The 25,750-nt window shown below is 43.3% G+C and overlaps 1 protein-coding gene across 4 annotated transcripts in view; it reads right to left on the bottom strand.

Moving 5' to 3' along the window:
- Positions 1-25,750, bottom strand: part of eda (ectodysplasin A) — a 301,068-nt gene that overhangs the window by 19,044 nt on the left and 256,274 nt on the right. For 2 of the 4 annotated variants that reach the window (XM_068047219.1, XM_068047222.1), the window contains 2 exons: positions 24,810-24,861; positions 9,786-9,916 (listed from right to left, as the gene is read on the bottom strand). In XM_068047219.1, the coding sequence (XP_067903320.1) occupies positions 9,786-9,916; positions 24,810-24,861 (183 nt within the window). The remainder of the gene's footprint in view (positions 1-9,785; positions 9,917-24,809; positions 24,862-25,750) is intronic. The other 2 variants (XM_068047220.1, XM_068047221.1) reach the window with 2 other exon arrangements.

The following is a 25,750-nucleotide window of genomic DNA, read 5'->3' as shown; positions in this document are numbered from 1 at the left end:
GACTTGTGCTCCAGAAATAGCTGTGCCCTCTAGCCAAGCCCTTCCAGTACAGCTACAACACTGGCATATACCCGACAATGTGGAAAATTGCCCAAGTGTGTCCCTGTCCACATAATGCAGGACAAATCCAATCTAGATAATTACCGCCCTGTCAGTCTACTCTTGATCTTCAGCGAAGTGATGGAAGATGTTGTCGACAGTGTTATCGAGCAGCACTTACTCAGCAATAATCTGCTCACTGATGCTGAGTTTAGGTTCTGCCAGGGCCACTCTGCTCCAAACCTCATTAAAGTCTTCATCCAAACGAGAGCGGAATTCCAGTGGTGAAGTGAGAGTGACTGCTCTCGACATCAAGGCAGCATTTGACCGAATGTGGCATCAAGGAGTCTGAGCAAGATTGAAGTCAATCAGAATCAGGAGGAAAACTCTCCACTGGTTGGTGTCATACCCAGCACAAAGGAACATGGTTGTGGTTGTTGGAGGCCAAGCATTTTATCCCCAGGACATCACTGCAGGAGTTCCTCAGGTTAGTGTCCTAGACCCAACCATCTTCAGCCGCTTCATCAATGACCTTCCCTCCATCATAAGGTCAGAAGTGGGTATGTTCGCTGATGTTCAACATCATTTGTGACTCCTCAGATACTGGAGCAGCCCGTGTCTGCATGCAGCAAGATCTGGACAACATTCAGGCTTGGGCTGATAAATGGCAAGGAAGATTTGTGCCACTCAAGCGCCAACAAGACAGATTCTAACCATTTCCCCATGACATTCAATACATTACCAGTGTTGAATCCTCCACGATGAACATTCTGGGGGTTACCATTGACCAGAAACGTAACTGTAGCAGCCATATAAATACTATTGCTACAAGAGCAAGTCAGAAGCTGGGCATTCTGAGGCAAGTAACCCACCTCCTTACTCCCAAAGCCTGTCCACCATCTACAAGGCACAAATCAGGAGTGTGACGGCAAACTTTCCACTTACCTGGATGAGTGCATCTCCAACAACACTCAAGAAGCTCTACACAATCCAGGACAAAGCAGCCCACATGATCAGCACCCCATCCACCACCTTAAACATACCCTTCCTCCACCACCGGCACAAAGTGGTAGCAGTGTGTACCATCCATAAGAGACACTATGGATCTCTCCATGCCTCTATCAACAACACATTCCAAACCCACGACCTCTACCACTTAGAAGGACAAGGTCAGCAGGTGAATAGGAACACACCACCTGCAAGTTACACTCCATGGCAATCACCATCCTGACTTGGAACTATATCGCTGTTTCTTCACTGTTGCTGGGTCAAAATTCTGGAACTCCCTCCCTACAGCACTGTGGGTGTACCTACACCACTTGGACTGCAGCGGTCCAAGAAGGCAGCTCACCATCACCTTCTCAAGGGCAATTAGGGACGGGTAACAAATGCTGGCTTTGCCAGCGACGCTCACATCCCATGAACAAATATATATATAAAAAAAACTCTACTGCTTCTGTAGATATGGAAGTAGATGCTAAAAAAGCAGAGAAACTCCAGTGGCTCACCTTGTTTATCCAGTGAGTAGCTAAGCATTACAGATCAGGAAAGTTCCTCATCTCAGTCAGAGCTGCAGTGGGGGCACTATAATTGGCCTCAGCACCTTCAGGGTATGGAAATTTGTTAATTAATTCTGATCATTATGCAGTGATCAATGGTGATGTGTTACATGATCAAATTTGCCTTCCATGCTTCCTGCAGTTGATTAACCTGTTCACACATGTAAAATAATCACTAGGAGATACCAGAACTGGCTCTCGAGAGTCGGCATACTCAGGAGAGGGAAGAAAACCAACAAGGGAAAAATGTGGTATGTTGAGCATTCAAAATTAACCTTTACTCTCCAAAACTGACACCTTTTTTTGTATGTTGTAGGATTACAAGATTCCCACAATGTTCAAATGCAAAATATAGGGAGTTCTCAGAAGATAAAAGTAATGAATTCTAAAATGTTCCTGAAGTCACTGAACTTGGCTATCTTAGAGAAAATACAGGCACCTGGGGGGAAAACAGCTACGGTTCTCTCCGGGGGATGCAAATTGCCTGAGGCAACTTCCTTTCATGTTCCTGGAGATGGTTCTTGATCTGATGCCAATGAAGTGATGGGAAAGTGAACAATGAGGAAAGTGACTTTTGGGAATACCTTCTCTGAACAGTTTGAATGGCAGACAAAGCAGAGGAATGACAACTTCTGTTTTCAAGCAACATCTTCTGGAGAAACTAGCTTATAATTAAGATACCATTTCAAACTTATTCGCCTCTTATGATATAAACCATAGGCAGAGTCCAGGATTTTAGATGCTCCCCTGTGGCATTGCCTGTGGTATCGACCCAGTAACCTGAGTCATGGGCTTTGAAAAAAAGATCCATCCAAATCTCTGTTGCCCTTATCCTAATTTGCACCAAATCCCTTTCACCCATCATCCCCGTGCTTATTGACATACATGGGCTCCCAGTAAAGCAATGCCTTAATTTTAAAATTTTCATCCTTGTTTTCAAATTGCTCCTTGGCCTCACCTTGCCTCTACCTTTGCGATAAAGAGTTGATATTGTTCACAATAAATTGCATTCCTTGGTGTGGGTCACTTAACTACAGTGGCCACAATCAGTAAAAAATGTGCACATGTAAACATTAGGGGTCACCAGCAATGGGACGACCAAAATAAATGTAGGTTTAGGCATGACATGTTGATTAAGGGTTGCACTGAAGATCACTGAATTGCTATAATGCATTAAGAGGCTTACCAAACTGCAGCCTGACAAAGCAAAACCTGACCTGTGTAGTTGGGATGTTGCCAGTATAACTTTATTTGACTGCTTTGCAGTAGGGTATGAGACCTGAACCCCATACATGCGAAAAACTTGCTTTTTCTTGATCATCAGTAAAGTGAATGGCATGCCAGCTGAGAATGATACTGAAGATAGCACACAAGTCAAACCTAAATGTGGACCTTGCAATGAAAGCCTGCACATTGCAGAGACGGTATTTATCCCTGCTATATAATGTACTGTTCAACCCATACATCGCCTTTCCCATTCTCTATGAAATTCTCTCTACAGTCCAGATTAATCACTCTTTCACTGTAACACACCATTCACTCCATATTATTCCCCGTATAATTCATAATTGCTCCCATATAGGAACTTTTTTTAAATCATTCATGGGATGTGGGTGTCACTGGCTAGGCCAGCATTTATTGCCCATCCCTAATTGCCCTTGAGAAGGTGGTGGTGAGCTGCCTTCTTGAACTGCTGCAGTCCATGTGAGGTAGGTATACCCACAGTGCTGTTAGGAAGGGAGTTCCAGGATTTTGACCCAGCAACAGTGAAGGAATCGCGATATAGTTCCAAGTCAGGATGGTGTGCTACTTGGAGTGGAACTTGCAGGTGGTGGTGTTCCCAAGCGTTTGCTGCCCTTGTCCTTCTAGTTGGTAGAGGTCGCGGGTTTGGAAGATGCTGTCTAAGGAGCCTTGGTGTGTTGCTGCAGTGCATCTTGTAGATGGTACAGACTGCCGCCACTGTGCGTTGGTGGTGGAGGGAGTGAATGTTTGTGGATGGGGTGACAATCAAATGGGCTGCTTTGTTCTGGATGGTGTCGAGCTTCTTGAGTGTTGTTGGAGCTGCACCCATCCAGGCAAGTGGAGAATATTCTATCACACTCCTGACTTGTGCCTTGTAGATGGTGAACAGGCTTTGGGGAGTCAGGAGGTGAGTTACTCGCCACAGGATTCCTAGCATCTGACCTGCTATTGTAGCCACGGTATTTATATGGCTACTCCAGTTCAGTTTCTGGTCAATGGTAGCCCCTAGGATGTTGATAGTGGGGGCTTCAGCGATGGTAATGCCATTGAATGTCAAGGGGAGATGGTTAGATTCTCTCTTGTTGGAGATGGTCATTGCCTGGCACTTGTGTGGCGATAATGTTACTTGCCACTTACCATCCAAAGCCTGGATATTGTCCAGGTCATGCTGCATTTCTGCATTCCTCAGTATCTGAGGAATCGCGAATGGTGCTGAACATTGTGCAATCATCAGCAAACATCCCCACATAGGGACATAGGAGCTGGAGTAGGCCATTCAGCCCATTGAGCTTGCTCCACCATTCAATTCGATCATGGCTGATCATCCACTTCAATGCCTTTTTTCCACACTATCCCCATATCCCTTTATGTCACTGGTATTTCGAAATCTGTCAATCTCTACTTTAAACATACTCAATGACTGAGCTTCCACAGCCCTCTGGGGTAGAGAATTCCAAAGATTCGCAACCCTCTGAGTAAAGAAATTTCTCCTTATCTCTGTCCTAAGTGGCTTCTCCATTATTTTGAAATTGTGTCTCCTGGTTCTAGACTCCCCAACCAGGGGAAACATCTTAGCTGCATCTAATCTGTGGACCCCTTTAAGTATTTTGTAGGTTTCAATGAGATCACTTCTCATTCTTCGAAACTCTAGAGAATACAGGCCCAGTTTCCCCAATCTCTCTTCAAAGGACAGTCCCGCCATCCCGGGAACAAGTCTGGTGAACCTTTGTTGCACTCCCTCTCTGGCAATAATATTCTTCCTAAGGTAAGGGGACCAAAACTGCACACAGTACTCCAGGTGCAATGTACAATTTAACAGGCAGTCATTGTCACAGTTCATGATACCTTTAGTAAGCAATCTTACACAGTGGATTCCCAATAAAAACAAATAGCTTGCAAATTTTATGTGAACCAAGGTTGCTATGGGTATTTGCACCACAGCTAAAATCACTCATTTATTAAGCAATGTAACTCAATAAATCACGAAATAACATGCGCGTTAAGTGAGTTTATTATTTCCAAGTTTTGAAACCTCCAAGTATCACTGATTACTGCACATGATCCACTGAAGAGCTCTGCACAACTGGTATATATGAAAGTCCAATGGAGTATTATAGAATAGAAGATGAATAGGAAAAGAAATTAATCATGTAATGTGAGTGAATGAAATCAGTTTAATCTAATATAAATAAAAGCAAAATACTGCGGATGCTGGAAATCTGAAATAAAAACAGAAAGTGCTGGAAAAACTCATCAGTCTAGCAGCATCTATGCAGCGAGAAGCGGAGTTAACATTTCAGGTCAGTGACCTTTCTTCAGAACTGGTAGATATAAGAAATGAAAAAGATTTTAAGCAAGTAAAGCAGGGGTGGGGCAAGAGATAACAAAAGAGAAGGTATTGATAGGTGAAGGCACATTGTTAAAAAAATTAAATTAAATTTAAAAAGACAGTCGTGCTCTGAAATTGCTCAATTACTGTTTTGCCTCCCAATCCTTGATTCCAATTTACCTGGGACAGACCTGGTCTCACCCCATTGAAATTGACCCTCCTTTAATTAATTATTTTTAATTCTGGACTGCTCCTTGTCCTTTTCCATACGTAACCTAAATCTTACGATACTATAATCACTGTCTCCCAAACGTTCCCCTACTGATGCTTGATCCACTTTACCCACCTGATTTCTCTAGAACTAGATCCAGCTCAAAACCTATTATGTTTCTAACTTTTGACAGTTCCGGTGAAAGGTCACAGACCTGACACGTTAGCTCTGTTTCTCTCTCCACAGATGCTGCCTGACCTGCTGAGTATTTCAGCATTTTCTGTTTTTGTTCCAGCAATCCCTTCTTCCTCATTAGACTGGAAACATACTGATAGCAAAAATTCTTGTGAATATGTAAGAACTAGGAGCAGTAGAAGACCTTATGGCACCTCAAGCCTGCTCCGCCATTCAATACGATCATGGCTGATCTTCTGCCTCAACTCCACTTTCCCGCCTGCTCCCATATCCCTTGATTCCCTGAGAGACAAAAATCTGTCCATCTCAGCCATAAATATATTCAATAATGGAACATCCACAACCCTCTGGAGTAGAGAATTCCAAAGATTCACAACCCTTTGAGTGAAGAAATTTCTCCTCATCTCAGTCCTGAATGATCGGCCCCCTTATCCTGAGACTGTGCCCCCGTGTTCACGATTCCCCAGCCAGGGAAAACAAACTCTCAGTGTCTACCCTGTCAAGCCTCTTCAGAATCTTGTATGTTTCAATGAGATCACTTCTCACTCTTATAAACTCCAGGGAGTATAGGCCCAATTTACTCAGCCTCGCATCATAGGACAACTCTCTCATCACAGGAACCAATCTAGTGAACCTTCCCTCTACCGCCTCCAAGGCAAGTATATCCTTTCTTAAATGAGGAAACCAAAACTGAGCACAGTACTCCAGTTGTGATCTCTCCAAAGCCCTGTACAATTTTTGTGAGACTTCCTTTTTCTTGTACTCTAGTCCCCTCACAATAAAGGCCAACATGCCATTTGCCTTCCGAATTGCATACTAACTTTCTGGGTTCCTTGTACAAATACACCCAAGTCTCTCTGAACATCAACATTGAGAATATCCACACCTTTTAAAAAATAATCTTCTTTTCTATTCTTACTACCGCTTGATTGGCACCCCATCCACCACCTTCAACATTAACTCCCTTCACCATCGACGCACAGTGGCAGCAGTGTGTACCATATACAAGATGCACTGCAGAAACTCACCAAGGCTCCTTCAACAGCACCTTGCAAACCCACAACCTCTACCACCTAGAAGGACAAGGGCAGCAGATGCATGGGAACATCACCATCTGCAAGTTCCCCTTCAAGCCACATACCATCATGACTTGGAACTATATCGCCATTCCTTCACTGTCGCTGGGTCAAAATCCCAGAACTCCCTTCCTAACAGCACTGTGGGTGTACCTACACCCTAAGGACTGCAGTCGTTCAAGAAGGCAGCTCACCATCACCTTCTCAAGGGTAATTAGAGATCTGCAGTAAATGCTGGCCAGTGATGCCCACATCCCCCGAACGAATAGAAAAAAGTGAACAAATTCATAATTCCCCACATTTTTCTACATTTGCCCCCTTGTTGCCCACTTACTTAACCTGTTTATGTCTATTTGCAGTCTCGGTATGTCCTTCCCGCAGCTAACAATCCCACCTAGCTTTGTATCATCAGCAAACTTAGACACATTACTCTTGATCTCTTTGTTTAAGTCATTGATATAGATTGTAAATAGCTGAGGCCCCAGCACTGATCCTTGCGGCATTCCACTAGTTACAGTCTGCCAACATAAAAATGTCCCATTTATTCCTACTCTGCATCCTGTCCATTAACCAATCCTCTATCCATGCTAATATATTACCCTCAACTGCCCGAGCCTTTATCTTTCACATTAACCTTTTGTGTGGCATCTCATTTACCGATTAGGCACACTACAGCCTGCCGGACTGAACACTGAGTTCAATAATTTCAGAGCATGACAGGCCCCCCCCATTTTACTTTTATTTTTCGTTATTTTTTCTTCTTTATATTTTTTTGTGTTTGTTTTATTTTATTTAATCTTAGATTGTTCAGTTTGCTTACCCACTGTTTTTTTTCATGTTTGTACTTGCGGCTGTTCAATTTCAGTCCGTTAACACCCTATCTATACTAATGCTTTGTCTTTCAACACACCATTAACATATTGTTTGCCTTTGCTCCATGACCTTCTGGTCAGCTATTCTGTGACCTTGTCCTATCTACACCTTCTCCTTTGTTATCTCTTGCCCCACCCCCACCTCACTTGCTTATAACCTGTGACTTTTCTAATATTTGTCAGTTCCGATGAAGGGTCACTGACCCGAAACGTTAACTCTGCTTCTCTTTCCACAGATGCTGCCAGACCTGCTGAGTGATTCCAGCATTTCTTGCTTTTATTTCAATGTTTGTACATGTTCTTTCTGTCTGTAAAGAACAGGGCCCTGTGTATTAACATATGTAGCTCCCAGTATGTGCAAATGTGCCACACTGCGAGCCCTATTGACAATCTTAAATTGTTTGTCAGCATATTTCTTACCACACTCAGGATTATTTAGCAAATCTCCAATCGTGGAATCACATCTCATGTTGAACACTGTGGTTTGAGTTTTGTAAGCACGGGCTGGTTGGGTACAGCCTGTACCTTGCCCGTTGCGAACAGTGGAAGGGACATATTAGTTGATATGATCTGCCAGTCTTTGGGATGTACAGCCTATATACCTAGCATCACACTGGCATTAAAATTCATATACCACATTACTCATTTGTGTGATAGGCAGGACGTCTTTTTGGCTTCACGGCAGCATCCTGTTAGTGGCGAACACCACATGTGTTGCTACTGCATAGTAGCAGTGTGGTACAGCTAGTGGTGAACCTGTTGTTCAAATTTTTGGGATGCATTACCCTTCCAGGGCCGAAAACGACAGCCGTAGGCCCGTTCATAAGTTAGCACGATTTACAGCGAGAAATGATCTGATCAGGGTATTCATTGTCACGCAGGATGTCTTTGATTCACCAAATTTCAGCATCAAGCTTGCGTGGTGAACAAATGGCTCAGCCCTATTTATAAGGTTACTGATAAGGCCAACCTTATAGCGCGTGGAACTGTAAGAATCCCAATGCGTGTATTGACCAGTGAAGGTAGGTTTGTGGTAGACCGTGGTAGGGAACCCCTTAGCAGATTTCTCAACTAGTATGTCACGAAAAGGGAGCTCACTTGACTGCTCCATTTCAAAGGTGAATTTGAGCGCAGGATGGAGCCCATTAAGATGTTTCAGGAAATTATTGCATGCAGCTGCAGATTCAAACTTAACAAAAGCATCATCTACATTTTGGAAATATGCAAGAGGTAGGAGGTTAGGTGTCATTCCCTCAAAGACACATTTCTCATCCTTCCTTAATAATAGATTCCAGCACTTTCCCGACGTCTGATGACAGGCTAACTGGCCTGTAGTTTCCAGTTTTCTTTCCCTCCTTGGCGGTGTTACATTTGCTAACTTCCAATCTGCTGGGGACTGTTCTAGAATCTAGGGGATTTTGGAAAATCATGACCAGCGCATACACTATCTCTGCAGCTACCTCCTTTAGAACTCTAGGATGTAGGCCACCAGCTCTGGGGATTTGTTGGATTTTAGTCCTTTAAGTCTCTCCAATACTTTTTCTCTCCTGATATTAATTACCTTAAGTTCCTTACTCTTATTTGCTCCTTGGTTACCCTCTATTTCTGATATGAAATTTTCTTTTACTGTGAATACAGACACAAAGGGCTGGATTTTAATAGCGTGCTGCAACTCGAGGTGGTGCACTTTGAACTTTAAAGACTCACCAGCTACTCACCAATCAGCTGCTTTCGTGCTGACGTCACTTTATTTTATAGGGAGTTAACGGAAATGTTTTCCTTAACTGTTGTTATCTATATATCTCTAATTTTAATTTACTGAAAATTTCAGAACTCTTTCGTGTTACCACCCTTTGTTATTTAATTTTAACTTTATCCTCTAGATTTGATTAAATAATTGAACACTGATTGTAATTATACGATAAATTATCAAATTATTACCAATGATGTGGAATGTTGTTTGGCCCATTTAGAATTTCATTAAACGTAACAAAACGGAAAGGAGTTGAAACTCTATACACGGAGAACAAATTTGTTTTGCTGAATTCTTATACAATGGGGAATAAGCAGAAATTGGTGAGTGTCACAATAGTCCCCACCAAGTTGGTGTCCCTGTGCAAATGACAGGATCTTAGGTGTTCATTTTGAATTGATTGTAGCTCAGCCTTTATAAGGAACTACTGATTTGAACAATCAGATAACCCAGTATCAATCACCCACCACCTCCCAGCAGCTAGTCATTAGGTCCAAGACTGTACTCACTTCTACCTGACTATAGATGAAGTAGGTGCCATCCACGAGTACCTCCAGCTGTCCACTTCGGCTGTGCAACCGGAAGACCTTATGGCTCAGCGAAGATCGGACCCAGTCAGCCAGAACACCACCTATGAGATCTCAGCGTGAGAAGGGCAGTCACTCAATACATGGAAAAATATTCAGAGAAATTCTACAGCAAAAAACACAAACAGCTAACATTGCTATTGTAACATAAACCAGCTTATCAATGGTTCGATGGCCAAAAACAGAAGAGATTAATTTCTGGGAGTTTCATGGCATATTCATTCTAGAACGATGTGCAATAACCCTTACTGGAAATGGACACATTCAACATCAAATGAGGAGAGAGTGTCTACTGCAATAACATCACATTCAACACAAATGCTCATTCCCCAGGTTCATACATGAAAATAGCCACTTATGAAATTGCTTATGAAATTCCTCCTCTGTCAAGAATTGAGGGAAATGAGGTGGGAGGGGGTGTGGGGGGCAAAGTTTCCACAGCAATTATTCTCATGAGTGAGAAAATGCCAATGACTGCCCAATGACAAGACAGTTTTGTTCTGTGGACCCAAGTCCCTTAAGAACTGGTTTGAGTTTTTTCACACAAAATATACGCTGCAATTCCTGCATTTGTCAAGAGTGAGGAGACTTGCATTCTTTTGTGTCTAAACTGGATTAAAGTTCCCTTAAGTGAAAGCAATACGTTGCAAACCATTAATTTGGTTCATTTTCAAACATTTTATCTGCAAATTAACAACAGGTATTTAGGAATAATTTCTTGCTGAGTCCCTTAATAAATCAGTTATACACTAACTTCTCCGCTTTGGGTTTAAAATCAAATTTCACCTGTCATTTAAATCTTGAGCAAATACAAGGCAAGAGTAAGGGCATTTCCTGGTTTTCCAAAGACTGCTGGAAGCAATAGTTCTTTAATAATTTTTATTTTATTCACTTGGCAGATTAAAAGAAGAATGTTAGTTGGGCGAAAGAAAAATAAACCATTCCTGTTCACATCCATTAACATTCTGTGGTTTTTTATGCTCATTTTAGGATTACCTTTAGGAAGTGGAATATACCAGCACAATTTAACAGTCAGCTGGCAAACAATTTGGAAACACTCCATTCCTATCCAATCAGCTGGTTCAATCTCTTAGTTTGCCCACTTTTAATTAAAATGGTTCTGAACAGTTAACTCATGCCAAGACAATCTATATGACCAAGAGTAAAACCACTCAATTTGTTAAAGAGTAGTTTAGGGAGTCAGAATATACAGGGTCTCGTTAAATGTTGGGATATCACTTCATTCAGAAGACACTTTGTGAAGTGGAATTACAAGATCAGATTATTCCAGCACCACCAAGCAGCAAAAGAACAAAAAGAAAAGGAATGATTAGATTAGATTAGAGATACAGCACTGAAACAGGCCCTTCGGCCCACCGAGTCTGTGCCGAACATCAACCACCCATTTATACTAATCCTACGCTAATCCCATATTCCTACCAAACATCCCCACCTGTCCCTATATTTCCCTACCACCTACCTATACTAGTGACAATTTATAATGGCCAATTTACCTATCAACCTGCAAGTCTTTGGCTGTGGGAGGAAACCGGAGCACCCAGAGAAAACCCACGCAGACACAGGGAGAACTTGCAAACTCCACACAGGCAGTACCCGGAATCGAACCCGGGTCCCTGGAGCTGTGAGGCTGCAGTGCTAACCACTGCGCCACTGTGCCGCCCCTCTGGAGAGAGAAATAGAGTTAATGTTTGATGTAAAGTCATTAACCTGAAACATGAACACTTTCTCTCTCTCACAGATACTGCCTGACCTGCTGAGTGTTTCCAGGATTTTGTGTTATGTGCAACATTTCTAGCATCCGCAGTATTTTGTTTTTGCATTCTTCACCTGCTCTTGGAAGATATCCAACTGAGCGGCTACTCAGTTTTTCTCCAGCAGATGTAACATTGAAGTGACCAAACTACGGAATCATTCACCATCAAATTGCCAGATTTAACAATTAAATAGGTGTCATAGCATATGCACTGTTGTCAGACACTTCTTCACAGAAAACAATTGTTCAATCACTTCAGAGAATGATTTGTTCTTATCTTCCCAACTGCAAAGCTCTTGTCTGCTCTCCCATACCCAGGGTTTGAGATCAGCAGACTTCAGCATCCTCCAGCTACCAACATCAGGCAAACAAAATTGTACACTGCATATTCTACCTGCCTGATATGCTTCAGAGTTGCTCCCTCCCAGCTCCCTGATCTCCTGATGTCTATCCTCATGTGCTGCTCCCTCTACTGTTGCTGTCACAGCAACAGAAATTCAGGAAATATTACTGGGGCTCTTACTTTTCGTTGCATTCTGAAGCTAGTCTTCAAAATGACGTTAGTGCATTGGAAAGGAGCCAGAAAAAAAGCAGCAAGGTTGATTTCAGGAGGTAGGACTCTTAAGTTATGCTAAGAGGAATGGATAATATAAATGCAAGCAGTTTATTTAATTTGGACGGTAGGATAAAAGTAGCAAGCTTCAAGTTAGAATTGAATTTCAAAGGAATTTCTTTTGTAGAGTAATGAATATGTGGATTAGTCTTAGAGTTAGAGTCATTATGGCATAGAAAGAGGCCATCGAGTCCATGCCAGTTCTACGTACAGCAATCCAGTCAGTCCCATTCCCCGGCCCTATCACTGTAGCCCTGCAAGTTTATTTCCCTCAAGTGTCCATCCAATTTCCTTTTGAAATCATTCATCGTCTCTGCTTCCACCACCCTCATAGGCAGCGAGTTCCCGGTCTTTACAGAGAAAAATAAAGGAGCAGGAGTAGGCCATTTGGCCCTTCGAGCCAGCTCAGCCATTCAATACGATCATGGCTGATCATCCAAACTCAGTAATCTGTTCCCGCTTTCTCCCCGTATCCTTTGATCCCTTTAGCCCTAAGAACTATATCTAACTCTTTCTTGAATATATTTATGATTTGGCCTCAACTGCTTTCTGTGGTAGAGAATTCCACAGGTTCACCACTCTCTGGGTGAAGAAATCTCTCCTCATCTCAGTCCTAAATGGCTTACCCCTTATCTCTAGACTGTGACCCCTGGTCCTGGACTCCCCCACCATCGGGAACATCCTTCCTGCATCTAGTCTGTCCAGTCCTGTTAGAATGTTGTAGGTTTCTATGAGATCCCCTCTCATTCTTCTAAACTCTAGTGAATACAAGCCTAATTGACCCAATCTCTCTTCATACATCAGTCCTGCCAACCCAGAAATCAGTCTGGTGACCCTTCGCTGCACTTCCTCTATAGCAAGAACATCCTTCCTCAGATAAGGAGACCAAAACTGCACACAATACTCCAGATGTGGTCTCACCAAGTCCCTGTATAATTGCAGCAAGACATCCCTGCTCCTGTACACGAATCCTCTCACTATGAAGGCTAACATACCATTTGCTTTCTTAACTGCCTGCTGCACCTGCATGCTTACTTTCAGTGACTGGTGCACAAGGACACCCAGGTCTCGCTGCACCTCCCCCTTTCCCAATCTATCACTGTTCAGATAATAATCTGCCTTACTGTTTTTGCCTCCAAAGTGGATAACCTCACATTTATCCACATTATACTGCATCTGCCATGTATTTGCCCACTCACTCAACCTGTCCAAATCACACTGGAGCTTCTCTGCATCATCCTCACAGTTCACACTCCCACCCAGCTTTGTGTCATCTGCAAACTTGGATATATTACATTTAATTCCCTCATATATATCATTAATATATATTGTGAATAGCTGGGGTCCTAGCATTGACCCCTGCGGTACCCCACTAGCCACTGCCTGCCACTTGGAAAAAGACCTATTTATTCCTATTCTTTGTTTCCTGTCTGCCAGCCAGTTCTCTATCCATGTCAGTACCTTACCCCCAATCCCATGTGCTTTAATTTTGCACGCTAATCTCTTATGTGGGACCTTATCGAAAGCCTTCTGAAAGTCCAAATACATCACATCCACTGGTTGTCCCTTGTCTATTCTACTAGTTACATCCTCAAAAAATTCCAGTGGATCTGTCAAGCATGATTTCCCTTTCGTAAATCCATGTTGACTTTGTCCGATCCCGTCACCATTTTCCAATTGCTCTGCTATTACATCTTTTATAATAGATTCTAGAATTTTTCCCACGACTGATGTCAGTCTATAATTCCCTGTTTTCTCTCTACCTCCTTTTTTAAATAGTGGGGTTACATTAGCCAACCTCCAATCCGTTGGAACTGTTCCAGAGTCTATAGAATTTTGAAAAATGACCAGCAATGCATCTACTATTTCGAGGGCCACTTCCTTAAGTACTATGGGATGTAGACTATCAGGCCCTGGGGATTTATCGGCCTTCAATCCCATTAATTTCCCGAACACCACTTCCCTTCTAATACTGATTTCATACAGTTCCTCCTTCTCATTAGACCCTATGTTCCCCAACATTTCTGGGAGGTAATTCGTGTCCTTCTTTGTGAAGACAGAACCAAAGTATGTATTCACACCGAATCTGTACTAATGCTTTGTCTTTCAACACACCATTAACATATTGTTTGCCTTTGCTCCGTGACCTTTTGGTCAGCTATGTGGCCTGGTCCAATCTGCACCTTCTCCTTTGTTATCTCTTGCCCAACCCCCACCTCACTTGTTTATAATCTGTGACTTTTCTAATATTTGTCAGTTCCGAAGAAGGGTCACTGACCCGAAACGTTAACTCTGCTTCTCTTTCCACAGATGCTGCCAGACCTGCTGAGTGAATCCAGCATTTCTTGTTTTTGTATGTATTTAATTGGTCTGCCATTTCTTTGTTCCCCATTATAAATTCCCCCATTTCTGACTGTAAGGGACCCACATTTGTCTTAACTAATCTTTTTCTCTTCACATATCTATAGAAGCTTTTACAGTCAGTTTTTATGTTCTCTGCAGGTTTACTCTCATACTCTATTTTCCCCTTCTTAATCCCTTAGTCCTCCTTTGCTGAATTCTAACAGCTCCCAATCCTCAGGTTTGCTCCTTGTTCTGGCCATTTTATATTTCTCCTCCTTGGATCTAATACTATCCCTAATTTCTTTTGTAAGCCACCCTCTTGTTATATTTTTGCGCCGCGCTGCAGTAAAGAGTTCTTCCTCACGTTGTCCCTGTGTCTCTTGTACCAAACTTTAAAATCTGTTTCCCCATGTCCTTGTACTATCAGCTAATGGGATCATCTTTTCTTTGTTCTCCTTATTTAAAGCTATCATAATCTTCTACGCCTCTATCAAATCTCCCTTCAACCACCTTTGCTCCAAGGAGAACAACCCCAGCTTCTCCAACATAAGCTTATAGCTAAAATCACTCATCCCTGGAACCACGCTACTAAATCTTCTCTGCACCCTCTCAAGGATCTTCCTATCCTTCCTAAAGTGTGTGGCCAGAACTGGACGCAATACTCTAGTTGTGGACTAACCAGAGCCTCAGAAACGTTCAGCATAACTTCCCTGCTTTTGTACTCAATTCATCTGTTTATGAAGCCTAAGATCCCATATGCTTTACTGACCACTCTCTCAATATGTCCTGCCACCTTCCAAGATCTATGCATATAAATGCACAGGTCCCTCTGTTCCTGCACACTCTTTAGAACTGTGCCATTAAATCTACATTGCCTCTCCCTATCCCTTCTGCCAAAATGCATCACCTAACACTTCTGTGCATTAAATTCCATCTGCCACTTGTCTGCCCATTCTGCTAGACTATCTATGTCCTGTTGTAGGTGGTTCGTACCATCCTCACAATTTGCCCCATGTCCAAGTTTGGTACCATCAGTAAATTTTGAAATTTTACTCTGCATTCCAATGTCCAAGTCATTTATATATATCAAAAGAGCAGTGGTCCTAGCACTGTCTATTATCCTCCAATCTGAAAAACAATCATTTACCACGACTCGCTGTTTTTTGTCCTTAAGTCAAATTTTCATCCAAGCTGACACTGAGCCTCCTATTCCATGAACCTCAGTTTTGTTAACCAGTCTCTTATGTGGTACTTTGTCAAACTCTTTCTGCAAATCAACAGACAACATCAACTGTATTCCCTTTATCAACCTTCTCTGTCACTTCATCAAAAAAATCAATTAGATCAGTCAAGCATGATCTGCCTTTGACAAATCCATGCTGGCTCTCCTTAACTAACTCAACACACTCCAACAGCCTGTTGATTAATATTTCTAAAACCTTACCCACCACTGATGTTACACTGACCAGCCTGTAGTTACTAAGAATGTCCTTACACCCTTTCTTGAATAAGGGTGTCAACATTTGCCACTCTCCAATCCTCTGGCACCACCCCTGTATCTAGCAAGATTGGAAGATTATGGCAAGCCCTACCACTATCTCCACTCCCATTTTCTTTTCAGTACAATCCTAGCAATCAATTTTCACCCCATCCATTACTTCTACCAATATTTTGTCAGCATCCTCCTCCCTTCTAAACACTGATATGAAGTACTCATTAAGTAATCTAGCCTTGCCCTGCACTTCTAAGCATATATCACTCTCTTTGTCCCGAAGAGGACCCATACCGTCCCTTACTATTTACATGCCGGTATTAGAAAAGCTGGCAGTACTTAAGGTTGATAGTAGACCAGGACTGAATGGGTGGATCCGAGGATACTAAGGGAAGTAAGGGAGGAAATTGTGGAGACACTGGCCATAATCTTCCAATCCTCCTGAGATACAGAGGTGATGCCAGAGGACTGGAGAATTGCAAATATTGCACCCTTATTCAAAAAATTATAAGGGTAAACTCAGCAACTGGAGGCCAGTCAGTTTAACCTCAGTGGTGGGAAAGTTTTTAAAATGATAATCCAGGAAATAATTGTCACTTGGACAAGTGTTAATTAGCATGGATCAGATAAAGGCACATCATGCTTAACTAACTTGACTGAGTTTTCTGATGAGGTAACAGAGCGGGTTGATGAGGGTAATGTGATGTATATGGACTTCCAAAAGGCGTTTGATAAAGTGCCACATAATAAGCTCGTTAGCAAAGCTGAATTGCATGGAATAAAAGGGACAGTGGCAGCATGGATATGAAGTTAGCAAAGTGACAGGAAACAGAGAGTCATGGTGAACGTTTGTTTATTGGACTGCCGGAAGGTTTACAGTGGAGTTCCCCAGGAGCAGCACCAGGACCACTGCTTTTCTTGATATATATCAAGGACCCAGTCTTGGGAGTACAGGGCACAATTTAAACATTTGCAGATGACACTCAACTTGGAAGTATTGTGAACAATGAGGATGATAGTGATGGACCTCAAGAGGACATAGACAGGCTGGTGGAATAGGTGGACACGTGGCAGATGAAATTTAATGCAGTAAAGTGTGAAGTGATTCATTTTGGTAGGAAGAATGAGGAGAGGAAATATCCAATAAAGGGTACAATTCTAAAGGGGGTGCAGGAGCAGAGGGACCTGGGGGTATATGTGCACAAATGGTTGAAGGTGGCAGGGCAGGTTGTGAGGGCAGTAAATAAGGCATACAGGATTCTGGGCTTTATAAATAGAGGCTTAGGCTGGAATTTTACGTCACCCCAGTGAGGTTGGGGGGGGAATGGGGGGGGGGGGGGAGACAAGAAACGGCCACTTAAGGGCCTTCACCCGCCTCCACGGGGATTTTACCCATGGCAAGCGGGCATGCTGGGGACATGAAAGGCTGCCCAGTGATAGTTGTGGCCGTTCCGCGCCCCGGAGGGGTACCCTGACAATCGAGTGCCCGATTGAGGACTGCCCACCCCGGGACCAAAGACGCACCCCCCCCTCCCCCCCACCCCAAACAACCAACCTAGCCTCACCGGGGCACAACCGATCACTCTGGTGAGGCATCCAAAACCTAACTTGGATCCCAGCTCCATGGCTTCCTCGTTGGTCTGCTGGGCTGCAGTCCCAGTAGTGGCCACTGCTCCTAGTGGCGCTGCTGGGACTAAGAGCTGCCGGCCCAATGAATGGCCGGCAGCTCAATGAGGCGAGACTTGCTCCCTCAAGTGGGTGGAAGTCCCGCCTCAGGACATTTAAAGCCCGGGGACCTGCAAAATGTGGGACGGATATCTGGGCTAGGTGGAAGCGTGTTCGCCACTGACTTTTATGTCGGTGGCGAACTCCTGTTCGCCTAAGATAAAATTCCGGCCTAAGAGTACAAAAGCAAAGAAGTTATGGTGAATCTTTATAAAACACTGGTTTGGCCACAACTGGAGCACTGTGTCCAATTCTGGGTGTCGCACTTTAGGAAGGATGTGAGGCTTTAGAGAGGGTGCAGAAAAGAGGTATGAGAATGGTTCCAGGGATGAGGAACTTTAGTTACGTTGACAGATTGGAGAAGCTGCAGTAGTTCTCTTTAGAGCATAGAAGGAGATTTGATAGAGGTGTTCGAAATCATGAGGGGTCAGGACAAAGGACATAGAGAGAAACTGTTCCCATTGGTGAAAGGGTTGCAAATCAGAGGTCACAGATTTAAGGTGATTGGTTAAAGAACCAATGGTGACACGAGGAAAAGCTTTTTTATGCAGCAAGTAGCTAGGATTTGCAGTGCACTGCCTGACAGCATGGTGGAGGCAGTTTAATCTTGGCTTTCAAAAGGGAATTAGAAAAGCATCTGTCGTATAAGGGTATGAAAGGGTTAATTTTGAGAGCGTGTAAAGATTATCGCCCACCATGACGATGTAAGAGATCATGCGGGAAAGACTCGAGAAGAGATACAGTGTGGCAGTGTGGCTTTTGAAAGAGACACACAGGCTAGTGTGAAGTGTACAAAGGTGTTATGAAATAAATATTAATGTTTAAATACTACAATCTAAGAACTTCTCTGGTAGACTCAATAAGGTGGCAGCATACAGAACCATGCATATAACAGCACCTGAAGAGAAAAAATATGTAGGGCTACAGGGAAAGGGCAGCGGAGTGGGACTAGCTGAGTTGCTCTTGCAGAGAGCTGGCACAGACACGACAGGCCAAATGGCCTTCTTCTGTGCTGTAACCATACAATGATTCTATGAACTCCCGAGAACATAGCTCCAGTCTACTCAAACTCTCCTTATAGGACAATCTCCTGATCACAGGAATAAATCTAGTAAGCATACATTGCACCTACTTCTCAGCAAGTACATCCTTCCTTCATTAAGGAAACCAAAACTGCACACTGTAGGGGAGGCGTGGTTTCTCTAAAGCCCTACATAATTATAGTCAGACCTCATTACTCTTATACTCTAATCCCTCTCTAATAAGGCTGCGTTTGATGATAACGCAACCACAATGTGGTGCAGTACTGGCACATGCGCAAATGCAGCCTCATCAACTGAAAAGTCACTGTCTGCGACATCTCAGGCAGCTGCCAGTAACAAAGATTGTGCTGCTCAATTTGACTCACAAAACAAATTAAACCCAAATCCCTCAATGGTTGCGATCGCCACCTCCATCCCAACCCCAACAGTACCACTCCTTTCCTCCTGCTTTCGTCGCTTCTCTTCGCCGCTCCCCTCCATGCCCGTCTGCTTGCCGCTTGCTCCCCGCCTCCCAACCTCGGTTGCTTACTCCCCACCTCGCCCCGTCACCCCCTGGCCGCTCGCTCCACCCTCTGATGCTTGCTTACCGCCCGCCACCCCGCTGCTTCTTTGGGTGGCGTGGCGGGGAGCAAACGGCCAGGGTTGGGGGGGAGGGGTGGGTAAGTGGTGAGGCAGGGGGCAAACAGCCGAGGTGGGGGGAGCAGTGAGGCGGGGAGGAAGCAGGGAAGGGGTGAGGTGGGGGAAGCGAAAGGAATGAGGCGGGGGGAAGCGGAGTGAAGGGCGGAAGTGCCGAGGGCGAACGGGGCGGGATGAAGCGAGAAACTGAAATCGGCGATTGAGGCAGGCATGGCAGGAGGGAGCAAGGTACTGTTGGGGGAATGGAGGCAGCGATCGCAACTATTACGTCTGACGTCATTGTGTGGTGTCAGAGCGCGCATGCGCGGATTCATACTGGCAAGCTGGCAAATGTTCGGTCGCACGGATGATGTCAGCAATTGCTCTGCGCATGTTCTACGTTGTCACTCTGTTATAATAAAGGCTAGCATACCATTTGCTTTCCTACTTCTTGCTGTACCTGCATGTTAACTTTCTGTAATTTGTGTACAAGGACACCCAAGTTCCTTTGAATACCAGCATTTCCCAATCTCTCACCTAAAAATATTCTGATTTCCTATTCTTCCGATCAAAGTGGATAACTTCACATTTCTCCAAATTATATTCCATCTGCCATACTCTTGTCCACTCATGTAACCTGTTTATATACCTTTGTGGCCTCTTTGTTTTCTCCTCACAGCTTACTCTCCTACTTAACTTTGCAGCATCAGCAAACTTAAATACAATACACCTGGCCTTCTCATCGAGGTCATCGATATCGATTGTAAATTGCTGAGGCCTAAGCAATGATCTTGCACTAACCCACTACTTACAGCCTGCCAATTTAAAAATGATCTGCTTATTCTTACTCTCTGTTTTCTATCTCTAATCCCATGAGCCCTAATTTTGTGCAATAACGTCTTCTGTGGCACCTTATTGAATGCTTTTTGAAAATCCAAAGACATTACATCAACTGGTTCCCCCTTATTCACCCTACTAGTTACATCCTCAAAAAGCTCTAAATAGACTCGTCAAACACAATTTCCCTTTCATAATTCTGTGTTCACCCAATCATGTTCTGATTTTCTAAGCACCGTTATCACTTTCCGATAACAGTTTCTAGCATTGTCCCGATTACTGATATCAGGCTAACTGCTCTATAGTTCCCTCTTTTCTCTCTCCTTACTTTCTTGAATAGCAGAATTATGTTTGCTACCCTTTAATCCACTGGGTCGGTTCTAGAATTCAGGGAATTCTGGAAGATCAAACCCAATACATCCACTATGTCTGCAGCTCCCACTTTTAAAATCCTAGGATGTAGGCCTTCAGGCCCAGGGGATATGTTGGCTTTTAGTCCCATTAATTTCTCCATTACTATTTCTTATTAATACTAATTTCTTTAAGTTCCTCACTTGCATTAGAGCCTTGTTTCCCCACTATTCCCAGAATGTTTCTTTGTGTCTTCTACAATGAGTTTGCCATGTTCTTATTCCCCATTATAATTTCTCCTGTCTCAGCTTTTAAGGGACCGATATTTACTTTCCCTAATCTCTTCCTTTTTACATACCTTTCACAATCTGTTTTTATATTTCTTGCTTGTTTACTCTCATATTCCATTTTCTCTATCAATTTTTTGGTCTGCCTTTGCTGAATTCTGAAATCCTCCCAAACCTCAGGCTTACTGATGAAAGGTCATTGACCTGCAGAATTTTGCCAGCATTTTCCGTTTTTATTTCAGATTTCCAGCATCCGCAGTATGTTGCGTTTGCCTCAGGCTTACTACTCATACTTCAAAATCTACCACCACCATCCTTAACTATCATCTCTACCCTCTTCAGCTTTAATTGGATAATTTGCCAAGGCAATATTTCAGGCATTTTTGACAAGTTAAAAAAGATGAGAGATTTGCCGATCATTCTAAAAGGGCCAGGGTTTAAGTCCTATTCAGTCTGATGAATAAGATTCTATTCTAGCCACATTATCCCAGTTACAAAGAGAATGTGTTCCACTTACTGAGCAGCCATTACCTGCTTTAGGGTGATCATTAGCCTTTTGTCATCAGATGATGATATCACACAGGCTGTTAATGTAACTGAAATACATGTAACAACTAGAAAAACCAATCCAGATTGTCTTTAAAAATACATTGAGAAAAAAAGATCTAGAGAAGTACTTTTAATTTAAAATGATTCCACTTGAGCATTCAGAAGATAGACACCTGACAATAACTTGCATTTACACAACACCTTTAATGTTGAAAAATGCCACTAAAGTGCTTCAGAGGTGTAATCAGACAGAAATGGACAATGAGCTAAAGAAGGAGATATGAAGTGGGGTGACTGAAAGCATATTTGATGAGGTGGGTTTGGAGGAGGGTCTGAAGAAGCAAAAAGAGGTGGAATGGTCAAGGGATTTAGGAAGGGAGCTATGCACAAACACCAGAAGCAGAGAAACAAAGATCTCAGGGAAAGTTGTAGGCTGGAGGAGGTAACAGATGTAGTGAGGAGCGAAGCCATGAAGTGATTTAGACATGAGGATGTGAATTTTAAATTGGAGGCATTGGAGGATCAAGAGCCTAGGCAGGTCAGCATGGACGAGATTGAATGGGGTCTGGTGCGGGACAGAATACAGGCAACAGGGTTTTGGATGAACTGAAGTTTATGGAGGGTGGAAGATGGGAGACCATTGAAATAGTTGAGTCTGGAGGTGACAAAGGCATAGATGAAGGTTTCAGCAGCAGATGGGCTGAGGCAAAGGTGGAAACAGGCGATGATACAGAGGTGAAAATTCGTAGCATTTTTGACAGTGAGTACACAGGGGTTGGAGCTCAGCTTGGGGTCCAATAGGATGTAGGGATTGTGAAAGACTGCTTCAGCCTGAGACAATGGGATGCATTTTATGGCGTACATGAACGGGCAGACCGCATGTCGTAGAACCGCCATGATATTAAATGCGGCGGCTCAATTAAATGCCGGGGCGGACCGCGTCCCAATGACGTGGAGGAGGCAGGTGGTCCGTCCCCCGGAAAGACGTTAGCAGTCTTTGCACAGGCGCTGATGCCATTTCTGAAGGGTTTCGAGCCCTTCCATTTAATGTAAAGTTTTGAAGAGAGATACTGCAAAAAATTATTAAAACATTTAATTTGCCCCTCTCCTACTCCCACAATAAGCATTCAATGCATTACTTGCCCTCTCCCCCCGCAAAATACTTCCCCTGCCCACCTGACCTTCATCCCCCCAAAGTTCATAAATTATAAACTTTACCCCTTCCCACCATCCCTTACACCAATGAAATTACTCTGATGCCACTCGCCCTCTCCTCCCGCACTAAAAAGCTTACCTACTCCCCCCTCCCCACCAGTGTTCCACCTTGGGCCCCTGGAAGGGGACCCAAAGACGTGGGAGCCGGCCACCAGCAATAGTATCGCAGCAGGTTGGAATTTAGTTAAATATGTAAATTTTGCTCCTGTCGCCAAGCAGCGGGGGGCTACCATGAGGCCTCACCGTTGCTGGCAATATCAGACCGGGCCTTCCTGGCGTTGAGGCCCATGGTGGGCCTCTGTTGGAGGCATTTTCCCGCCTCCCCTGCCACGACCCCTGATGTTGGGGGGGATCTGTAAAATTCAGCCCAATGTTTGGAGAAGGGGATGGAATTGGTGGCAGGAGTATGGAGATTATCGTGGGGGCTGAAGATGATGGCTTAGTCTTCCTAATGTTTAACTGGAAAAAAATGCAACTCATCTATGACTGGATTCCAGACAAGCAGTTTGACAAGCAACATTTAAAGGAGTATTGCCTTGATGGAAAATGTTCAATTGATTTGTGTGTAGATGCCTGAATAGCAAATTCAAACAAAAGCTTGCATTCATATAGTGCCTTTGACATAAAGAAAAACAGCCCAGTGGACTTCAAAAATGGAAATTGGTCAGGAAAGGAATGCAAGCTGTGGAAGGAGAGATTGGTAGGGATGACAAAAATTGGACCAAAAAGGTGTTTAGGGAGTCAATGCAGCCAATGTGCAGAAAACAACTTACGACTCAAACCATCACCTATCATTCCAAACATTATGCACCTGTGTTTGAACACCCTACCTAATCCATCCCACTAATTGCGAGTAGCACTATTAAGCCATTGCTTGAGTTGTAGTTATGTATTATAATTTGCACATTTTGTACAATGCCTGAGTATTAAAGGGGTTAAAATATCCAACTGGTATGCTGTTAGGGGCATGTGGGCAGCTGGTAGATCGAGAAGGGTGTACGCAATAAGTAAAATTTGGGAGCTTGTGCCTTACAGCACAGACAGCGAGGAGACTTTTTTCCTCATTGGCCTAGGCTTGATTCAGACCCGACTCCCAGACACAAAGAAGAGTGTGCAGGAGATTGTGTAAAATTACCACACACCCAGTCCCCAGTTAGTCAGACCTTAGAGAAGGACTTCCCTTCATCATAGCTGGTTGAGTGTGTGTTACAAGGTTGTAATATAGCACTGAGGAAGAGAAACACAAATGTCATAAACAGTGACAAGTCTTGAGTAAATGTATTAGTGCCAGCTGAATGCAACTGCATGATACTCGCAATAATCTGATTTTCTGTATTTTTTGTATTAGAAACAGCATACAGGATCCTGGGATTTATAAATGGAGGCATACAGTACAAAAGTAAGGAAGTTATGGTGAACCTTCATAAAACACATGTTCAGCTACTGCAGTATTGTGTTCAATTCTGGGCACTGCATTTTAGAGAGGATGGGAACAGTGGAGAGGATGCAGAAAAGATGTACTAGAATGGTTCCAGGGAATGAGGGACTTAGTTACCTGGACAGATTGGAGAAGCTAGGGTTGTTCTCCTTAGAGCAGAGAAGGTTGAGAGGAGATTTGATAGAGGCGTTCAAAATCATAAGGGGTCTAGACAAAATAGATAGAGAAAAACTGTTCCCATTGGCAGAAGGGTCTAGAACCAGAGGAAACAGATTTAAGGTGATTGGCAAAATAACCAGAGGTGACATGAGGAAAAATTAATGCAACGAGTAATTATGATCTGGAATACACTGCCCGACAGGGCAGTGGAGGCAGAGTCAGAAGGGAATTAGATAAAAACTTAAAGGGAAAAATATTACAGGGTTACGGGGAAAAGGCGGGGAATTGGGTCTAGCTGGATTACTCATGCAGAGAGCCGGCACAGACTCGACAGGTGGAATAGCTTCCTTCTGTGCTGTAACCGTTCTACGATAATCTGCTGGACTACATTGTTTCAGATCATCTAAGGCAAGAAGATCACTGGTGACCTTTACAAGTGCGTAGCATTGAACCAGCAGTTCTTTTAATGTTACTAACATTTTAATTTCCTGAATTTAAATCTTACCTTGTTTTACTTGAATGACGGAGTCATGGCCTTGGAGGTGGACTACTGCCATCTGCAAGCAACAATTCAAATGTTACACATGAAAAAACAAACCAGAAAATCCACCAAGAACAATGACACAAAGTCCTTGAATTGAGAGTCTTGCTGACATCATAACTTCAAAAATAAAACCAAGAGTAGAAATAATAAAAATGAAAATGCACAGCAGACTAATTAGTGGTGCAAAGAGGAAAATTAACTTGTCTTCTTCAGTATTGAAACTGGGCTGCATTCAAATCCAGTGCATTAACCCAAAGCACCACCCCATCATCAGTCAATTCAATCGCTTCTGTAAGGGAATACCCACTGTATGATCATCTTTCCTTTATACAGCCACTGTATATTTCTGATATTTTGTATTTTTATTTCACATTTTTCACTCAGAGGGCAGTTGGAATCTGGAACGCACTGCCTGAAGAGGTGGTAGAGGCAGGAACCCTCACAACATTTAAGAAGTATTTAGATGAGCACTTGAAACGCCATAGCATACAAGGCTACGGGCCAAGTGCTGGAAAATGGGATTAGAATAGTTAGGTGCTTGATGGCCGGCACAGACATGATGGACCAAAGGGCCCGTTTCTGTGCTGTATAACTCTATGGCTCTATTTCCAGTTTTCACAATGTTTCCATTTTCTCAAAATTAAAATGTTCTTTACTTTTGTTCAGAACACAATACACACTGAGCAGAAACTCCCATCTGATACTGAATGACTCATGCATTGCCACAGTTACACCAACTACATGGGGAATGGCTCTGAGGTTGTCCCAACTCCAGCTCCATAAACTGCATGTTATCTTTCTAATATTTACCAAAATCAACAAGACTGGATCAAGCATGTTAAGGGTTAAGGAATCAAGGAGGGTAGATGAAGTTAAGATACTAAACAGCCATTACTTAACTG

Source organism: Heterodontus francisci, chromosome 15 (assembly GCF_036365525.1).
Source record: "Heterodontus francisci isolate sHetFra1 chromosome 15, sHetFra1.hap1, whole genome shotgun sequence".
Classification (NCBI taxonomy): domain Eukaryota; kingdom Metazoa; phylum Chordata; class Chondrichthyes; order Heterodontiformes; family Heterodontidae; genus Heterodontus; species Heterodontus francisci.
The sequence above is the reverse complement of the archived record's forward strand: the minus strand, read 5'-3'. Positions and strand labels throughout refer to the sequence as shown.